This window comes from Calliphora vicina, chromosome 4, assembly GCF_958450345.1.
Source record: "Calliphora vicina chromosome 4, idCalVici1.1, whole genome shotgun sequence".
NCBI lineage: Eukaryota > Metazoa > Arthropoda > Insecta > Diptera > Calliphoridae > Calliphora > Calliphora vicina.
Window position 1 is genome coordinate 83,034,832 of NC_088783.1, and position 21,560 is coordinate 83,056,391.

General features: G+C 31.9%; 1 protein-coding gene across 1 annotated transcript in view; it reads right to left on the reverse strand.

Moving 5' to 3' along the window:
- Positions 1–21,560, reverse strand: part of Dop2R (dopamine D2-like receptor) — a 69,588-nt gene that overhangs the window by 20,629 nt on the left and 27,399 nt on the right. Inside the window, exons 3-4 of the mRNA XM_065509428.1 lie at positions 7,425–7,534; positions 4,560–4,812 (exon numbers count right to left, since the gene is read on the reverse strand). Of these exons, the coding sequence (XP_065365500.1) occupies positions 4,560–4,812; positions 7,425–7,534 (363 nt within the window). The remainder of the gene's footprint in view (positions 1–4,559; positions 4,813–7,424; positions 7,535–21,560) is intronic.

Genomic DNA, 21,560 nt, shown 5'->3' on the forward strand with positions numbered 1-21,560 from the left:
ATAACTTTTTCTCAATCATCAAAGGTCCATTTCTTAAAAAAATTTACAAATGTTAGTCGAAGAGACTTGTGTCTTTCAGTTAAACGAGGTTTTTTAACAATCTTTATTGCATAAAAACCACATCTTTTGATTTCTCTAAGAGATGCACGTTTTGAAATCTTAATTTGGTAGCATGAAGATAGTTTTGGTTGTACCTCACGGGGACTATTTTCTTCTCCTGATGCAACTAGACGTTATACAGTGAGACCATCTTTTAACAATAGAATTGAATTCCGTCCACAAATTGGTGCTGGAAAAGCCAAACCACATATATTCGCTATGTTCTCAACAGATTAAAAGAAATATTGAATTTGGTGGATATTTTTCGATGGGAGATACCATTTTTCAGCTGCTCGGTAACAGAATTTGCAACTTCGGTGATAATCTTCTTCATATTCAATATTCCTTAAAGAATTGTAAATTGTTAACTAGTAACATGTTTTAACTAACTGTCATTAATGAAATTGATTAAAATTGTTCTTTTTCTAAATAATAATAACAAGTTTATTTATCTTTAAAGAAAATGCGACAAAATTGTGTAATTCAGTTTTTAACTTTTTGATATCCTGGTATTTAAATGCCATTACTTGAAATTAATTTTTTTGTATTGCTATACTTCACTAATCATGATCTTCATATTGTGTAAAAAATATTGTCAGATTGGTAAATGTTGAGCATAAAAATTCAAATTATAGATATTTCCAAATTTATTTACACATTTGTGTCTCGTACTGTATATATATAAACCACTGACTTGCGTGAAAATATAAGTAAATTTTTTATTTTTAAAAATAAAATAAAATTTTTCTTAAAACTATAAATGCACATTTTATAGTTTTAAACATTTTAAATTGAGTGGTCGAAAATTAGGGTTTTTGACACTAAAATGCGTCTTTGTGGTATTTTAGTGTCTTTTCTGTACGACAATTAATTTTCCATTGTACAAGTTTAAAATGCCTGATTAAACTAATCCACGTCGAACTGCCGGATATCAGGGTTTGAAAACCGGAAACACGCGAAAACTTTGTTACAGAAACAAATCTTAAAAGCCGTATAGGATTCGGTATCGTAGTTGCTTAAATAAATATATTATGACCTATGGTTCCAAGGACTTATAGTTTAAATTTCACAAAAATTATAAACAAATAGTCATTTAAATTTCTTGCGAATGTGTCCACCTCATTGATACCCATATGCCAGCTGGTTTTGCGGTATTGTTTTATATTTTGTTGGTTTCGTTTAGTACTTACTCGTATATAAATTTATAGAAGCTTGTGAAATGTGTTTCCATAGAAATACAGATCCTGTACAGAGTACGATATTGTTGTTATTGTTAAATTCATTGTTGTTTTACTAAATACAATATAAATTGTACTTGGGTATGGGCTTTGTTTGCAACTAAACCAAAATAAATGTATATTTTTGGTAAATATTTTTCTCGTTGCAGTCAGATTTGTTATGCAAACATAATTTATAGATAATAGAATTTGGTTTTGAATATTAAAAGAGAAATAGAAATAGACATACCCATGCACACACTGTTACATGTTAAATATTTATTTGCAATATTGGGTTTTGCGGTTGTCACATTGGGCTGCACATAAAATATGTTTTGGGTAGAGTTGTTTGACAATGACAGGTAATGTTGTTTACGTTTTGATTTGTAACACTTGAGATAGCATTGATTTCAATACCAACATATAAATACAATATATGTACATATTTTCAAATATTATGGTATCAAACCGAAAAGGTCTTCTGAATTAAGGAGATGCAAATTCATTTTCGAAATCAAATAAAGAAAATCAATTTTATCTCTTAAAGCTCAATTTGAACAGGCACTACATTAGGGAAGATAAGTGCTTTAGTTAGGATACCAACACGTTCTTATTCTAATTGCATGAATGTAACATTGAAATTCACATGAAATGCTCCAAAATAAGTACTCAAGTGTTAGAGAGTGGTGGCAATAGCTACCTGTCAATTTTAATCATCCTGTTGATTACACGATACCTAAACCCGTTATCGACTTAGGCTTTATGACGAATATATCGGAAAGATGCAATTATGACATAGGCTACCAGACTACTGTACACAATTCAAGCTCAAATAAGCTATAAAAGTAGCCTCGAAACAAATTCAGTATCAAGCTATATCAAACAGGGATATCCACATAATTACCGGAGATCGTCCAGGAGATAACGAAACATTCATCGATTACCCTTATATGGGTTCCTAGACATGGAGACATGGAAGGAAATTACTGACCGAAAAACGTACAAGAATGCCTGATGTCTCTAGAGGAGATATCGGTGCATTCATTGATTAATTCATATGGGTTCCTAGACATGGAGACATGGAAGATTATAACAGAGCTGATGCAATTGCGAGATGTGATATTGGCTTTCCGCTCTTGAGGGGTAAACCACTAATTTCCCATAAACTTAATTTAATTGGAAAAGCGAATCCACTTACAAGGAGACAAGAAAAATCTGGTTCTATATTGATTTGCAGAGAACACGACTTGCAATAAATCTGCCTATAATCCATGTATGAAACCTCAAAGCAGTCATTGCTAGACAATGGAATATTCATCAGCTGGGATCTCTGTCCGGAATTTGAGGATATGCGTAACAAACACTTATTGACAAAACCTATATATTCCAATTTAGATTAGATCCACACCTTTATTAAAACAACAGGATGACTATTGGATGACGGCGGATAAGAGATATTGGTCACATGGTTATCATAAGAATTTGACATGCGCAAAGAAGATGTGTTGCCGAGGCCAAGCAGGGGTGCGACCAGGGCTCCCCAAATTAGGACACCTCGAGTATGTTAAATTTTTAAAACGATCAAATTTCTTCGTCTGATTGCATAAAATTTCCTAAATTATATATTAATTTCCAGCAATCGCACAGTGTGGTAGATCGCAAATCTAACTGGACAAAATTAATAAATCACGTTGGGTTCACTTCTCACTTATGAATCATATAAAAAATGAGTTCAAATATATAAACGATTATAAAAAACCAACTTTTTTTCGCAATGTATTTTGGGAGTTTTTACCCATTCTTCAAAAATTTTCTTTCGTGAAAAAGTAGATGTCATACTGGAAAAGTGAAAAAATGTATGGCGGTCGCAAAAATGCGCAAGATGTTTTTGATTTACCTTAAAGTGAACACTTGACAAATTAACCCAAATATAGTTTTACAGCGGAACTATGCGGAATAAACAGCTCTAACTCTACTTGAAAAAAGGAAATATTTTATTTTTTCCAATTTCTGATCTTTTCACAAAAAATAGTAATAATGGAAATAATTAAATGAGAATTGTTGAATATTTCCTTGAAATAAAGCTTAATAATAATATAAAAAATTTATGACAATAAAATCACCGTAGCCTTTTTAATCATAAACCAAAGTCACACAAAAAATACACTTCTCTTTGAAATCTTAATGTACCTGTTGACAACAACTGAATTTAAAGCTTAGTTTTTCCTAATCGGAGCTAAAAACCAAAAAAACAAAACATGAATTACAGTTCCCTATTGTATTGAGAAGCTCATTAAATGATCAGAAGGAATGTTGCCAGACATTTATTTTTTAATTTTGTCCAGCTAGATTTGTGATTTACCACAGTGTGAATCGGTTGCATTAATAACAAATTTCTATAGAGATTTCAAATGTTTTATGGCTTGGTACTAAATCAGTGGTCCGCACAAAGAGAAGAACACTAAACATTAGCAAGTGTACTGTAATGGAGCATAACATGAACTTTCCCTTTTTAATAATTCAAAAGAATTTCGATCGCGTTCCTGTGGACTATGTGTACCAACCACGGTACTAAATGGTTTTAAAAGTACTTTTCAACGTTCCCTCGTACATAAACAATGGGGCTAATAGTCAGTCAAAGTGACAGACAGACATAAGGTTATAAGGACGCACTTAGTTGTTATACAAACACAGATTATCATGCAACAACGACTACAACCCAATGTGTATATTACACAATGTATGTAAATGCTTTTACAAAACAACAACTACAACACAACAGTTACAATGAGAGGAAGGCGGGGAGAGATATAGAGAGATGGAGCTGTGTTAATGTGGTTTATGTCAGAATCATTGTTACTGTGATGATGTTGCTGTTTCTGTGCTAATCTTATTACTTGACTTTGCCAGTAATTGTATCAATATTTATGGCAGTCAATAAAAGCTAAACAAAACTCAACAATAACAACAAAATAAATAAATTGAAGCTGAGAATAAAAGCAACAATTTGCCTAATTTACTATCAATACAAATATTTTCATTTCACTTCCTTTCCTTAAGCTCATCATCAACAATACAATACATTACACCTCAACTTATATCTAAGGTTTTATATACAATAGAGTAAAAATATCCATACATACATAGTTAGTATAAAGAAAAAATATAACAATTTTACATGTAATAATGGTTGATGGCGGTGTAGATGTCAGCACATCCTTCACAATAGAACAGCAAACTTACCTTAAATATATTCCAATATAAAAATACCATGATTATGCAGGGTATATAGAATGAACTTAACGATGAGTAGACTATAAAGTCTGTGTTGTAAAACATACACAGACTGGGATCACGATCTGGTGTATTGTTGAGACCTAAAACTATGGGTGAACCAATGGCGGCTGATATTGCCCACACCATGACAATGGTTAAACAAACACGTCGACTATTCCGGTGTTTGGCATATTTTATTGGTTGTGTCACAGCAATATATCTGTCAAATGATGAAAAAATAAAACGAAAACGCAATTACACAAACATACTACATAACTTTACAAACACAAAAAATAAAAGGTGACAGTTTATAAAAAAACAAAAAAAAAAAATGTGAAATAAGTGGAAATTATTTTCATAAACACAGACTCATCATACACACAGCAATGTTTACACAACTCTCATTCATCAGTTTGATGTCCTTGTTATGGAATGCATGTCTATTTGTGTTTTTGTATCTTGTCATAAAATACATTTAAATGCGTATAAAAAAACTTGTTTCATACAGTGAGTGTCAATATTGGAAAAAGAAAATTATGCATTAAAGACTACCTATTGTCGCAGGCCGAACCCCCGATAGAGCAGGGCAAAGACAGATGTTCAACTTTTTCTTCCTGGTTTTCATCATCGTTGTATGAAGTGTTCAGTCTCCTAGCATGCGCACCTATAATCACAGATATCAAAACTCGCAGCCTAACCCGTGATATCCCTGTGAGGTACATTGACCTACGGACCATGTGAGCCTCGATATCGAGCAATTTGTCAGATTAGACCATCTAAGCTGAGCAGACTCAAAAATTTTTCGCTGTATGAGTGATTTACAGCAGGGTAGCGGTGAACCGACCAGAAATCGATCTCATCAGCTTGCAGATGTGAGCTTTTTTGATCAGTTCATCTGCAATAGCATTGCCAAACACACCAGAGTGACCCCCAGGTTAGAATGTCTCGCCATATCGTTAAGAGATAACCGGAATTCATGTACTAATCTGAATGTCGAGTAGACACCAGAATGTCGAGACACAAAATAACCTATATAGTCTGTGTTGTAAAACATACACAGACTGGGATCACGATCTGGTGTATTGTTGAGACCTAAAACTATGGGTGAACCAATGGCGGCTGATATTGCCCACACCATGACAATGGCTGAAATCTCAGCATGAATTACACAACATTGATTCTGTAGCCTAAAAGACACCCCCTTTGAAAACGGGGAATATAGAAGACATCATCCACCCCACCCACAGACTTGGAGCCATCTGTATAGATGGCAAACGTGTCCCTAGTGGAAGGTAACTCGGCCGCATCAATATAGAGAAGTATCTATCAATAAAGGATAAGGGAGTGCTGTAGTCAATGTTCACAGGGAAATAAGATACACATCCCAAAATAGATACATGGCCGGTACAACCAGACCACCATATTCCTACAGTGCTTTGTGCTTTGCCTGACCGCCGAATTTATGGCCAATTGTTTGGCCATGAGTTCAGCCGGTAGCCAGTGCACCATAACAAATAAAACACATTTAGTGTTTTATTCGTTATGATGTGCATAGATTCGCAGGATTCTCTCAATCATCCTATAGTAGGTGGATTTACTTAGAGACTTCCACCATACTAGTGCTCCATACATTAGTATGGGCTATTTCGCATTCCTAGCGCTTATTCCCCAGGTCTTTCCAATGGCCCATCTGCAGGCATAAATAACGATAGCCGCCTTGGACACTCTCGCTTGGATATTCGGGCTCCAGGATAGCTTAAAGTCTAAAATGATTCCTAGATACTTCCCACTATCCAAGAGCTTAAGTTCCACTCCGTTAAGGAGAGATGTTCTCGAAAAGCGCACAAACTTCGTTTTCCTATGATTCACACAAAGTCCACTAGCAGTGTTCCACTAGCTAAGTGTACTAAGTGACGTTTATAGGCATTATTATAATATATCAAGATGTTTCCCAGAAACGTCTACAGCAACATCATCAGCATATGCTACAGTTTTACACTTCATGGAGTCTAATTTCATGAGTAGTATATTAATGTGGCGAAAAACCCCTCCCTGTGGAGTACAACGGTTCGCTAGAAGAAATAATGACTCTATTGGTCAGAAGTTTACCTAAAGATAGTAGCAGTCTCCATAGAAGAAATAATGACTCTATTGGTCAGAAGTTTAGCTATGAAGCAGATAATAGACTGATCTATATCCGGTCCACCTTAAGTCGAAAGAATCGTCTCTGGCGTCACATTGTTGAAGGCCCCTTCAATGTCCAAGAAGGTCACCAATGCAAATTCGTTGTGCTCGATTGATTTTTATACAAATCCCAGATCTACCCTTCATGTAGGAATGCTCAGACAAAGAAAGTCAGTCAGGATCAACCAATAAGCGAAGGTGCAGCTCAATTTACCTCTCCATGGTCTTCAAGAGGATGAACGATAGACTAATAGGCCTTAGTGTAGTATGACAAGCCTTCCCTAACATACAGTACAGTACATCTGGTCCAGGACTCCGGAATATATGGCCGTATATATACGAGTCAACCAAGGTATGATTAAATCTCCTTCCGTTGCATATCAGCGGTATTTTATCACTCACTGTACTTGCAATTGTGCCAGTGTATGTTTGTGTGGGTTCACATTTCATTTTTTTTTCCTTTCAATTTCCATTTTATGCATGAATGTGTAAATATTTATTTACAAGCACATTTTTTATTCTCTAGTATCCACAATCACACACCTACAGACGCATTTAAATGTTTATTCAACAAGACTGAATAAATAAATAACTAAATATGAAAATACATACATAAATACATATAAATTAATATGAACATGAACGTACCTGTCGACTGATATTGCAACTAAATTAAAAATCGATGAAGTGGAACATATCACATCCATGGCTATATAAAAATCACACGCAAAATATGGTAAGCCCCATGTAACATTTACCTGTAAAATACAATAGAAAAGAAATTTCACAAATAAAATATCAGAAAATATTTTAATTTATTACTTATGTGAATGTGAACTATGTGAACAATATGAAATAAAATATGAAAAATACTAAATTCAATAATAAAGAGATACAGATATGAAAGTATGTAAATATGTATATATAAATTTATGTGTTTATATTAAGTAGTATTGCTTGCATAAATATACCTATACATAATGCAATTTTATGCAAAATATCTCATATTTTCTTTTTAGTTTTATACTTATGGAATAAATTTTTAATTTAAGTCATTTAAAATGAAAATAATAACCTGTAGTTTACGTAAAGCAATGTAGACAATAAATTGTCTTAATATAGACAATTTTCATTTAAAACTTTCAATTTTTCTAGAAATCCCTAATTAATTGTTAAATGTTAAATTAATTTGTGTAATTCTTCAACAGAAATTTCAAAAAGTAAGAACCACGAAATATTATGATATTATGACACAATGACATGATAGGAAGAGACCTTGTGAATTGACCAAATATATTTAATTTCAATGTGTAATTTGTTTATATATTAGATCACGAATAAAAACATTCATTCAAAATATCGATTAAAAAAAACGCACAAAAAACGTACTTTTGAATTTTGTTTTTAAAAAAAATGTACTTTTTTTGCTTTATTTTTTAACAAAGGTTATTTTTTCGATATAAAAATGGCTTTATATCAAACAGTTAGATGTATCGATTAATAAGTAAAAAACTTGTTGCCATTTTCTGGTTCATATTGTTTCTTGAGGGTGTGGAATAAATAAAACTCAATTTCCCAAAAATTTAAATGAGCAAAAAAGTACCTTTGTTCTGCTCTGCGGCTGCTCAATTAAGGACTGATCGTTGCAAAATCTCGTAGTATAATTTTTGCATAAATATATCAGATTTATAAGATATTTATATATGTATCTTTGTTCGAAGGTGGACCTTATATGGATGCTGTGAGCAATTATGTACCGATCGTCAAAAAATTCGGTTCGTCGATTTTAATCAGGGAAGCGCAAAAAGAGAAATTGTAGTTTGTGTGCATGTATGGGTTAAAAATAAAAAATTCGCAACAACATCAAGCAACAGAATGAAATATTTGTATTTTTACGCTCTATTGTTTGCAACTAAATGAGTTATTTGTATTTTTTACGCTCTTGCTGTGTGTTTTGTTTACTTTCGGGTTGTGTACGTGTAAATTCACGAAAATGTTCGTAATCTCAACAATATGAACGCCCACCAATGATTTTAATATATATGACGACTACAGATGTAAACTTGATAGTGATATTCATAAGAAATTTATCCGTATTTTAGTGAAAAAAACACATAAATGGTATTGGCTCCTATAGAAGGTTCACTTCTCAGTGAATAGTATTATATGGTATAGGCTTGACCGAATAAGATTGGTTGGTTCGTTTACGTTTTACTGCTTGCGAACAATCAAGATGAGTCGAAGGGACAAGACCAAACTAGTCGTCATATGTAATGTCGTAATGTATATCAGAATATCGAGTTTGTTAGACCCAACCTGTAGCAGTAAGATATCACTTTAGGTCATTAAGGTTAGACCCGGCTACCACACCAATGTTGGTCAATATGTAGTTGCTCATGAATTTATGCCTCTTGACACTCAGTGCTGGACATTCGCAGAGAAGGTAGAAAATCGTTTACTATTTTTCCCTATCCTTACAGCTACGACAGTGGTCGTTAAAAGGGAGTCTCATCCGATTTGCATGCTTGCCTAGCGTCCAGTGCCCCGTTAATACTGCGCCGTTAATACTAAGTCTAAGTTACGCCATTGGAAGAAAGTGTCTGAGATCCATAAGTAAGAGTTGGACATACTATAGCCGTATATATACACATTTAACTATGCAGGGACTAAGTCCCCATTTTTTACCAAACATCTTACGAAAGATGTATTAGGCCACCGTTGCCCTCTTCATCCTATGTTGAGTATTCAGTTTCCATGATAGTTTAGAGTCCAGGATACCTAGATATTTTTCATTATTTAAAAGGGGGATTTCGTGGAACTCACCCCAAGACCACTTTCCGTGGCTCAGTTTTCGAGCAACCCTAAGTGGACATAATATCATTAATTACATCCGGAAACAATCCTGATACGAGTATCACCACATCGTTCGCATAATATAGTTACATTATTGAAAGCATCCCCTATATCCAGGAAGGCTGCCATTGTGTATTGTTTAAATTCGGGAGATCTCTCTACAAATCTTACGGTTAAAGATCTGAAAAATGTATTTTAAATAATTGATGGAATATAAGTCCAAGAAAACTAGAAAATATCGTAATCGCATTCATCACCATCAATTGAATATTTTTTTGATTTAGGGGTTATACGGGGGTCAATTATGGACCGATCCTCACAAAAGTTGGTAGAAAAATTAAGGTTCATACAAAACTTATTTACGTCCAATTTAATCACGATATTAATTACACTATACAACAAAATCAATTTTTTCCAAAATTACAAGATCCGACCAATAAATTTTGATAGAGAAGACAAAAAAAAGACACGTGTATCGGCTTTTTGAAAGTTTACATCTGAATTTCATTTGAGGGGGTTAAAGTTTCCCAACTCTGGCACATTCTTATTATTAATCGACGTAAGAAACCATGTGATACTTACATTTTAGGTATAAAATGTGTTCAGCAAATGTATGTAAAATGTTACAGAGAACATTTTTTTAGAATATATTAACCCTCTAAATCCTCAAGGCATGGGTCTTTGTTGTCTTTCTTTTAAAAAAGAGCAAAAAACACCATTAAAACAGTGATTTAAGGGGTTAAAATGTTCCGCAAAAATATTATCCGTGAAATTTTACTATAATTCCCTGAATACATCAAAACGGAAAATTCAACCAGAAAGTCAGAAATAAGACACAACAAATGAGAAGCCTAGGGTTAATTTCGCATTTATTAAGAATTTTATTTCAAAGTACCCCAAAAATTTGGCAGTAATTTTGGATATGAATATTATATTAATGAATATTAATTACGTTATTTTAACTCTAGGCAATTCCACTTCATTACCATACAATGTCCAGCATATTGCAAGTTGTAATAATGGCCCTAAGAATGTTTAAGTAATTTTTTGAGGGGACCTTGAATGGAAACTATTAACAAATCATGACCGATTTTAAAAGTAACTTGTACAAAATCATGATTGCCGCATAATCAGTATTCCGGGATGAAATTTGTGTTGGTGGTTAAGTGAAGTCATAGCCCGATATTGCATATTTTCAACACAACTAACCTTATCAACTGGGAGTATTTGTGCAAAATTTCAGCTAGCTCCTTTGGATTGGGCCCTATCGAGTTTTTAACAGACAGACGGATGGACATAGTCTTAGAATTTAATAACACCCAGAATATCGTCCCCTCAATAAAACAATAATATATAAGCATATACACCATTATTATTAATCTACATAACTGATTCTATATGTGAGCAAAATTTGGTGAAATTCTACTTCCATAAAGTGGGTCAAAAGATCAATTGAAATAATACTTTTGTTCTAGATGTCTACTAACACACAAATTTTAAACTCAGTTATTTCGAAATGGCAAAAAAATTATACACTTTTGTTTTATTAAGGAGACGATATATACTTTTATAGGTCTGCGAATAATTTGTCGATGTATTACAAACGGAACACATCGTTTGTAAACAAATGGCAGTAATCAAATAAGAGCAAATGAACAACGTTTGAGCAACAAGTATTTTAGGCAATAGTACCAATCAATAACATTTGTATTTTTAGATAAACAGAACGAAAATAATTGACCTTATCATTTTGACACGCACCTTATGTGGGCAATAATCAAATATAGATCGATTTGAGAAATATATGGTCTTTTGTTGTCGATGATCCCATGCAAGCATCATTTATTTAACTCACAACACATTGCAAATTTAAATAACTGTCATCCAATGTCTAATAAAACAATTATAGTATTTAAATTTTAGCATTTTCTATTTAATCCTGCTATATAAATATATTTGAAAATTGAAATTAAACTAAACTAGGTTTATGTAGGATGTTGGCATTATCTGCTTTGCAAATACATATAAAAGATTAATTAATTTCATAGAGGGATTTTCCAGTCGTATTTTAAATTCTTCATGTACATTTATTTACATATTCATACCTAGATATACAATTTCAGCACGTTTGCTAAATGACATTTGAATACCACAAATGGTTATTCATTAGAATAACGTAGAAATGTTGTTTTTATAATCCTATTATCTGGCATTTTTTTCAACATTTGATTTTATAATTTGCAAATGGAAATCCGTTTTTAATCATTTATATAAGACTTTTTTTCTAAATGTTGTAAAGCAGCGTCACAAATTAAGTTTTGCATTTCCATGAGCCCATTTAAATACTAGAGTATTAAGAGCATTTGAAGATATGGAGTAGTTATAATAAGGGAAAATCTATCGTCTTTAATATTGTTTTAGCAAAAACTTATTTTGGAAAAAATAGGATTTATTTCTCCTATGTATGTATATGACGGGTTTGTTGCGGCGAAATTCATCAATTTGATGGATAAACAAATCCGTTAAAACAAAATCAAATATTTTCATCGCAGCGAGTTGAGTTGAAAAAATAGCATAAAATTATTTACACATAAATAAATTCGTTTGAACATGTGGAAAAACTTTGCGTGAAACAAAACGATGATGAAGCATAAAATAATAATTATTAACCAAATGTGATTGACAGTATTTACAATTAACTTTGATTTTTAATACTCTTGTATCATTTTACTTGCAAGTCTGTTGTATGGCGAATAATTAAATTTGTCTTATGAGCTGCTTAAAATTCATTCTTATAATGCACATTTTTAATTGTGCTTGTCTATCAAACAAGAATGAAAAACTTCATAATGATGATGAAGATGAAGATGGAAATTGTGTCTTTTTATCATCAGTTTTCTCTGCCTCGTTAAGAAATATTCGTGTGGAAATTTTTGCAAAGAAGGATAATATGTGGAATTTTGTTCTCTATAGCACTCTTGTATGCTTTTTATATTCGCTGCCACAATATAAAATGTTTTACTAATAAATTTCTTTGGGAATAAAGCGGAAAAATACGTACATTTACGAGGGATGTCTGAAAGAGATTCTTTAAATCTTTGGGATGATGCTTGTCAACCAATACAATAAGATCATCATAATTCTCGTTTTTGTCTCCATTACCACTCATGGGAGCATATGGCTTCCACAAAGCATCTCCATATTATACGATTTCTTGCAGTTGTTTTAGCATCTTTTTTTTAGGATGTTGCCATTAGATCCAGTCTGATGTTATTTTTGACCTGTATCAGTTTCGGTAAACGGTTGGTGTTCCAGCTAAATAGATGATTGGACTGCAATAGCAGGTACTAGATGGTTGCCTAGAAACAACGCACTCTGTGTATTTGGTGTAGTGGTGGGTTAATCTTTGATTCCTACCTTTGCCGTGATGTTATCTTCTTTTCCTGGCAGAGGCGTGGTCAGGGGGCTTCTTGGATAGATAGTTTGGAGGGGAGTTGAAGCCACTTTATTTTTAAAAACTCGAAAACCATGATAAACATTTTTCGTCCTCTGTCAGGGATCGAACCTGAGGTACTCGGTTTTGTACGCAAGCACTTTAAGCATTACTTCAGAAAATACATTAATTTCACAAATAATATTAAATAATTGATGCGGATCAGAATTTTATTACAAATTAAAAATTCTTTTCAGACTGTACTCTTAAATGCAAGTACATAAAATCATGAACTTATTAGTATTAGGGGGGCTCATATTTAGCACTTTTTATACCCTACACCACAATAGTGGGGAGGATATAATGCGTTTGTGCAGATGTTTGTAACGCCCAAAAATAACACCCACTAAGAATCACTTTCTAAGTCGATTATACGTGCGTCTGTCTGGTTGGTTGGTTGATTCTATATGTGGTCAAAATTTGGTGAAATTCTACTTCCACAAAGTGGGTCAAAATATCAATTTAAATAATACTTTTGTTCTAGATGTCTACTAACACAAAAATTTTAAACTCAATTACTTCGAAATGCCAAAAAAATTATACACTATTGTTTTATTAAGGGGACGTTATTACAACATTTGAAGTGCAAAAATAAAAGTTTAAACCAGGGACCCGAAATAACTGTTATTTTTTTAAGTAAGCAATTGGTTATAGAAAAAATAGGTCCGTAATAACAATTATAAATAGTAACTCAAAAAAATGTTAGTCTTTGATAACCATTATGAAAAATTTTAATTTTTTTAGGTCTTTGATAACCATTATAAATGATTTTTATTTTTTTTTTTGGTCTTCAATAACCATTATGAAAGATTTTTATTTTTTTGGACTTTGATAACATTATAAAAAATTTTATTTTTTTGGTCTTCTATAGACTACAGCCATTACAAATATTTATACCCTACACCACCATAGTGATGTAGCGTATAGTGCCCCAAGGACGAAGCCTACTGAATTTGGTTAGAATCGGTCTATTATTTCTCCTAGCCCCCATACAATTGTCCTATAGATATCTATACCAAATTCAGCACAAATAAATTTTGTTACGATTGGTTCATAATTAGTCGTAACTCCCATATAAGGCACACTTCCAAAAATCACTTTAACTAGCTTAAATCTCTTAAAAAGTTTGGCATTCAAATAAAATTTAACACAAATAAGTTTCATATATACAGAAGACATGTCAAATAATTTCATGCCGATTAGTCCATAATTAGTCATAGCTCCCATATATTGCACATTTTAAAAGAAAACTGTTTAGAATCATATATTCTTTGTTCTTAAGAAATTCTGAACCGAATTACCGGTACCGTGAAATAACTCCCAAATAAAATAACTCCCCACGAAAAAATGAAGTAACACCCAACAAATTTTCCGTACAACTTGGGACTTGTGGCGTATATATATTCTAACATTTAAAAATAAAAATTATAAATATTTACTTTACATAATATTACTTTGTTTATAAAATATTTTTATAATCACATATTCATTGAATTTCATGTTTAATATTTTCATTAGTTTTTAAATTTGTTTTTCATTCTTGTAAAAATTTTGAATTGAATTGTCATTGTTAATAAATTAAGTTTTTATAAAAAAATAAAAAATAAGTGTTTGAGTTTTATTTATTCTAACTAACACATTAAACCACTAAAATTGGTGACCCCGTAAAGAAGAACAACAAATTTATCGCTAAATAGTTCCGAAGATGAATTTGCATCGCTTCCACCGGCTAATGAAATAGCTCGAGTTTCAGTCAAGGTTCCGCCGTTTTGGAGGACGAATCCTGCATTATGGGTCAGGCAAGTTGAAAGTCAGTTCATCACCGCTGGAATCACATCAGATTCAAAAAAAATTCATACTATTGTCGGATCCATCGAAGCTAATGTTCTATGTGAGGTAATGCAAGCAATTTTGTCAGTAAGTAGTGAATCTTTAATCTGGCAGACAAAATCGCCGACACGTCAGAATCTTGGGAAGTAAATGCCGTATCCACATCATCTATATTGACAAATAGTGCTATAGAAAAGAAAATTGATGCACTTACTAAACAAGTTGCAGCTTTATCTCAAGGTAAAAGTCGTCCAAAGAGCCGTGCTCGCAGTCAACATTCACGCACAAGAGAACCATCACAAGGTAAGAAAGCAATACCCTACTGCTGGTATCATTTTAAATTTGAAGAAAAAGCAACCAAGTGTGTTCAGCCATGTACATTCTCCACCGCACATTCTCCGGAAAACCACTAGGCTCCTCGTCCACGGTGACAGACGAGGCTAGCCGAGAACTTTGTCGCCTTTTTCTGCAAGATCATATTTCAAAATTTAAATTTCTTGTCGATACTGGCGCCGACGTCTCTGTATTTCCCGTCACTTCTTCTCTACTTCAACAAAGTCCTGCACCATTAAAATTATTTGCAGCAAATAAATCAACAATCAAAACTTTTGGAACAAGATGTCTTACATTGAATTTGGGCTTAAAGAGAAACTTTCGGTGGACTTTTATTGTGGCTGACGTTGAAAAGCCAATAATTGGTGCCGATTTTTTAAGCCATTTTGGATTATTGGTAGACATAAAACACAATCGACTAATTGATAATTTTTCACAGTCACAAAGCAAAGGATCTTTATATACAGAAACTAATCCTTTGACTATCAAATCAATCCAAGAAAACACATATTTTTCATCATTGCTTCGTATAGGGAGTTATTTCATAATTTTTTGTCGGGAGTTATTTCATAATGCAATAACTCCCAATGAAACAACTCCCAATGACATTTTTGTTGGGTTTTATTTCATTTTATTTTGGGAATTAGGAGTTATTTCACTGTATTGGGAGTTATTTAATTTTTGTTGGGTTCTACTTTGCAAAAGCAGAACCCATAAATATCAAAAACTGGCTTCACTCAGAAAAGGTTTTTGCATTTCTGAGTGAAGCCAGTTTTTGACACATCCCAGAGGAGTAAAACTTTGCGCTACGCTATAGGCCCGCAATGCAAAAAATTTTTGGTAAGCGAAGAATAATTTCACTTTTGTAGTTCCTTTTTTTAGATGGCATAAATAAATTGCTTCACATTCGGAATTATTTCATTTCTATTGGGAGTTATTTCTCTTTTTTGGGACTAATATTTTTAAAATTATGAAACCGCCGATTATTGGGAGTAATTTCATTTTACCCTTTGGTAGTTATTTTATATTTCAAGTTTGGGAATTATTTCATTTTTGATGGGAATTATTTCATTGGGAGTTATTTCACTGGGAGTTATTTCATTTGGAAACTATTTCACGGTACCGAATTACCTTTCTCCGTCTATTTTAAAATACAAAAAAACAGGTCCATGCGACCAAAAAACTTTGTTGTTACTCATAAGGTTTACAGAAGACCAAAAAAAAAATTAAAATCTTTATAATGGTTATCAAAGACTTAAAAAAAAAATCTTTTATAATGGTTTTGATAACCAAAATAATATGGGTTATTTTTAACCAATGTCTCTCAGACATTAAGTGTGTTCGCATACTTTCCAGTAAAAATTATCCAGTAACTTTAATTTAGAGCATAAAAATACATTTACTCTCAATCTAAAAAAATATCCAAAAAGTACGCTAACAACAATTTGTAAAAGTTGTATTTTATTATAAATAAATTTAAAACGTTTGTTTTGTGTTCTTTTATTTATTTTCTTTGCAACACTTGTAAATTGTGTTAATTTTCAAGTTTTTAAAAGTAAACGAATGAAAACCAGTAACTTCCTTCCAGTGATAATTTGTACAAATTATTACAAATTAACTTACAACATTTTTTTCGATCAAAAAATTAAAACTTTGATCCACTGTAAAAAAAAGTCAGACCAGTTGGACTATAAGTTTATTCTACAAAAATTATCTAACCAACATGCCCTTTTAGAATTATAGGGCCGCTATTCTGTTCCAATCAAAAAGTCTCAATTTATTGGACAGTGAAATTTCTTAAATGTGTATTTTGAAGTCTCTCAGCCTGCTGACCAAAAAAATTGATCCACCCTAATACATATATTTGAGGAGCCGCAGAACAAAAGGTACTTTTTTGAAAATTTAAAAATTTTATGAAATTGATTTTTTCTAAAAGATTTCAACCCAAATATTATAAAAATACCAAAAAATCAATTTGTAAAAAAAATCGAAAAAGTTCTGCGGCTCCTCATTTACTGAATATATATGGTTTTACTTAAAGAGAAAAATCTGTCACGTACGATATTAAATCTTATTTATTATAAAAATCATTATTTTTAAGAAATTAAAAGAAAACCTAATACCTCTCACGATTCACAAATTATCGCATATTGTACCTCAAAATTACTTCCGTTTTATATCACGTACATATCGTACGTGATATAAAACGATATATACACTTATTTCGCTCGATATTTTGGACAACAATGTTTCAAAAGAACTTTTTATTATTTTAAAATATAGTACCCTCTGAATGGAACATAAAGACCAAATTATTTTTAAGACACTCTTATTTTTGCAAAATCTATTCCACTCTATAGGCGTACAAATGTCACGTACGATGCCATGGAATTGTCCATATATCAAGTATTATCGGATTCACTTAACTTAAACATCTATGACTAAATAAAATGTTGTACAAATTGGATATTTTTTAAAATTTATTTTTTTTGAAAAATGTTATAAACGATGACGGAGAACAATTTTAAAAATTTCAAAAATCGGAAATCGCAAAAGTCGAAAATAAATGCCACCCTAATGAGCATGTATTAGTATGACTATAATTTGTGTGTGCTTGTATGTATTTGAGTTTTATGAAATAAAAAAATAATAATAAAAACAACTAATTAAGTTAAGAAAGTTTTCGTGTATGTTGTGCTTTGTGAATTTTTTGCCTCTTGTTGTTGAAAATGTGCGTGTTTTTTCCTTTTTTCATGGCTTTTACCCGTATAATAACTCACATTAAATACTAAAAACACACACATCCATATAAATATGTATAAGTATGTATTTATATGGATGTATGTATATGAGTGTGTGTTTATAGGTAAGTAGGTGTTGGCCTTGTTCAAGAGCTTCTATAACTTTGAACATTGGCAAAGCTCAAAGGTAAATCCTTAACCTAGACCATATACATACATACTATATAAGACTTAAAGCGAATACTTCAAGTCTGTAGACACACACACACACAGTTACACAAATCTAACACATGTGTATATTTACACCTATATCCGCATTTACTTAGTATGAAAAGAAAATTTTTATCACACAAACACATACAAACTTGTTTATATGTTTGCATGTATAATTTGTATATGATGTTAGATGAACCATGAAAATGTAGTCTCGTACACTCATTATCATAAGTTTGTAATAAAATATAATAAAAGATTTAGAAACAGTTGGCCCCTGAGAATTTACTTTCAAAAAACTCTCGTATCTAGTAATTTTCAATAGCATTCAATTGTTATATTTGCGAATGCTTTAAATTATATGTGTACTTATTTCCATATAGTTTCAAATTTAACAGAAAATACTACATCATTCAGATTTTTATTTCGAAATTTATTGGAATTGTATTTCATTTCTGAACTCATATTAAAGCTAAAGAATCGTAGATTTCAAAGCTAGTTCATTGAACACCGTTATTCACCAAAACAAGATATAACAAAGGCTATCACAGAATGTAAACAAGTTGGTGAACCATCCTACAATGCTAAACAAATAAGAAAGTATGGTACGGAAAGTACCCTACACTAAGTCAAAGTGCAAACATTTTTTCTTTTCAAATTTCAATAATTTATTTCTTTTTGGAAGCGTGTCTTATATGGCAGCTATGACTAATTACACTATACAACAAAATCAATTTTTTTCCAAAACTACAAGGTCCGACCAATAATTTTTGATAAAGCAGACAAAACAAAAGACACGTGTATCGGCGTTTTGAAAGTTTACATCTGAATTTCATTTGAGGGTTGGTTAAAGTTTCCCAACTCTGGCACATTGTTATTGTTTTAGCATAAGAAACCACGTGATCCTAACCTTTTAGCTATAAAATGTGTTCAGTAAATTTATGTAAAATGTTACGGAGAACATTTTTGTAGAATATGTTAACCCTCTAAATCCTCAAGGCATGTTTCTTTTTGTTCTTCTTTTAAAAAAGAGCAAAAAAATCAATTAAAACAGGTATTTAAGGGGTTAAAATATTCCGCAAAAATATTATCCGTGAAATTTTACTAAAAGTCTTTGAATACATCAAACGGAAAATTCAACCAGAAAGTCAGAAATAAGACACAACAAAAGAGAGCCTGGGGTTAATTTTAAAGTTTAGCGTAAAACAAATAGTTCAAATTTAACTAAAAATCTCTAATATCTCTATTATTTTACCTTCGATATAGCACATCTCAGCTATAAGCATTCTTCATGGTCGTACAGACGAACATCACTTAATCGACTCAGAAAGTGATTCGGCATTTTTTTTCCTTGGAAGGGTCCCTCTAGTCATTTATTAGGACTCTCAAATATTTCGATTCATATATCCTGTATATTCAACGTTGCGTTAAGATGGGAATTTTTCTTACTGATAACCAGGTTTTTCATCTTTTTGAAATTTTATCTAGAATCGTTTAAAAAAAATCAAAGCGATTTGACCAATAGTTTAGTTTCTATTGAGATTTAAATGTGTTTAAATCTGAAAAGGTCCCTGGGACCTTTCAAAGCTATCCGACCAATAGTTTAGTTTCTATTGAGATTTAAATGTGAAAAAAACGGGAACGTGTGAAAAGGTCCGCTGGGACTGATACTGAAATTTAACAATAGTTTTTTAGGCTTTTTTCATATAAAACTCATAAAAAATTAATAATGTTATAAAAGAAAAATTTTTTTCTAACATTCATTATACATGTATAATTTAAATTATAATAAATCAAAACAAAAAAATGTTTAAAAAATGTGTTTTCATATAAAATTACCTAATCCATATATCTCACTTATACGTGCAAGTTCTTTCATCAGATTCTGTAGATCGAATTTACTACCAGTTAGTAGCGTGGTATCATCAGCATATGTATCTTATATTATTGATGTATTTCCCATTTACTTTTATCCATATATTTTATACTTCAATTGTCTCTTGGAATAGTTTTTCAGAATATATGTTGAATAATAGTGGGGATAGTATGCAACCCTGTCTGACTCCTCTTGAGATAGATATTTCGTCAGTTTCTTCTCAACAGTCATTAATTCGTGCAGACTGATTCCAACATAGGTTTTAAATGTAGCATAGTTATTTCTCATGTATTCCAATAGAGGTTAGAATTTTCATCAGTTGTTATGTTTGACCTTATTGAAAGCTTTCTCATAATCGACAAACCATATGAAAACATCTTTCTGAGCATCGCGACTGAATCCAAATTGCGATTTTCCTATAGGATTTGATAGCATATTCCAAATCCTACGTGCATATTTAGCAAAACTTCAATTTTCTGACATTTTAGACTTCTTTGTTTATCTCTCAGTATTTATCATAATCCTTATTTGTATGCATACATCTTCCTTCCGTAGCTTTCGAGCATCGTCTGTAATCCATTCTTCTGTTCTTGTTGGCAGTCGATTTCATAGGATGTTCTTTGTTGTTTATAATGTTTTTAACATTGTTCCACAAATTATCTATGTCATCTACGTTCATATCTTCGAGTTGTGTATTAATTCGGTACTGGATTTTGTTTTAAATTGTTGGATCATTAAGTTTTTCGATATCAATTCTGAGCCGAGCTTTCTTATCCGTAACTGCCAGTTTAGTGCGAATATTTGAAACTAAGAGAATATGATATGATGGAACATCTGCTCTTTTATAATTTTCGCATTGAAATCACTCAGTATAAGTGTTAAGGAGTGAGATCGAAAAAACTTTAACACACGGTTTTCCTTAAAACTTATATTTGATTAAGTTACCTTTGTATGTCAGTTATTACGTTTAATGTCAATTATGTTCAAATGAGTGACGAGAAAAAAGTGCATACTAAAATTATTAAATATTTTCAACAAAACCCAACTTGGTACTAAAAAAGTTGGCCAACCAATCAAAGGTCTGCCGTCAAACTGATGCCACTGTTATTAAACAGTATCAGGAGAACTTGTCCGTTTCAAATATTCACACTAAACTGGCAGTTACGGAAAAGAAAGCTCGGCCCAGAATTGATATCGAGAAACTTAATGATACAACAATTAAAACAAAATCCAGTACCGAATTAATATACAACTCTAAGATATGAACGAAGATGACATAGATAACTTGTGGAACAATATTAAAGACATTATAAACAACAAAGAACACCCTAGGAAATCGACTGCCAATAAGAACAGATAAGTGGATTACAGACGAGACTCGAGAGTTACCGAAGGAAGAAGTAAACATAAAAATAAGGATTATGTTAAATACTGAGAGATAAATA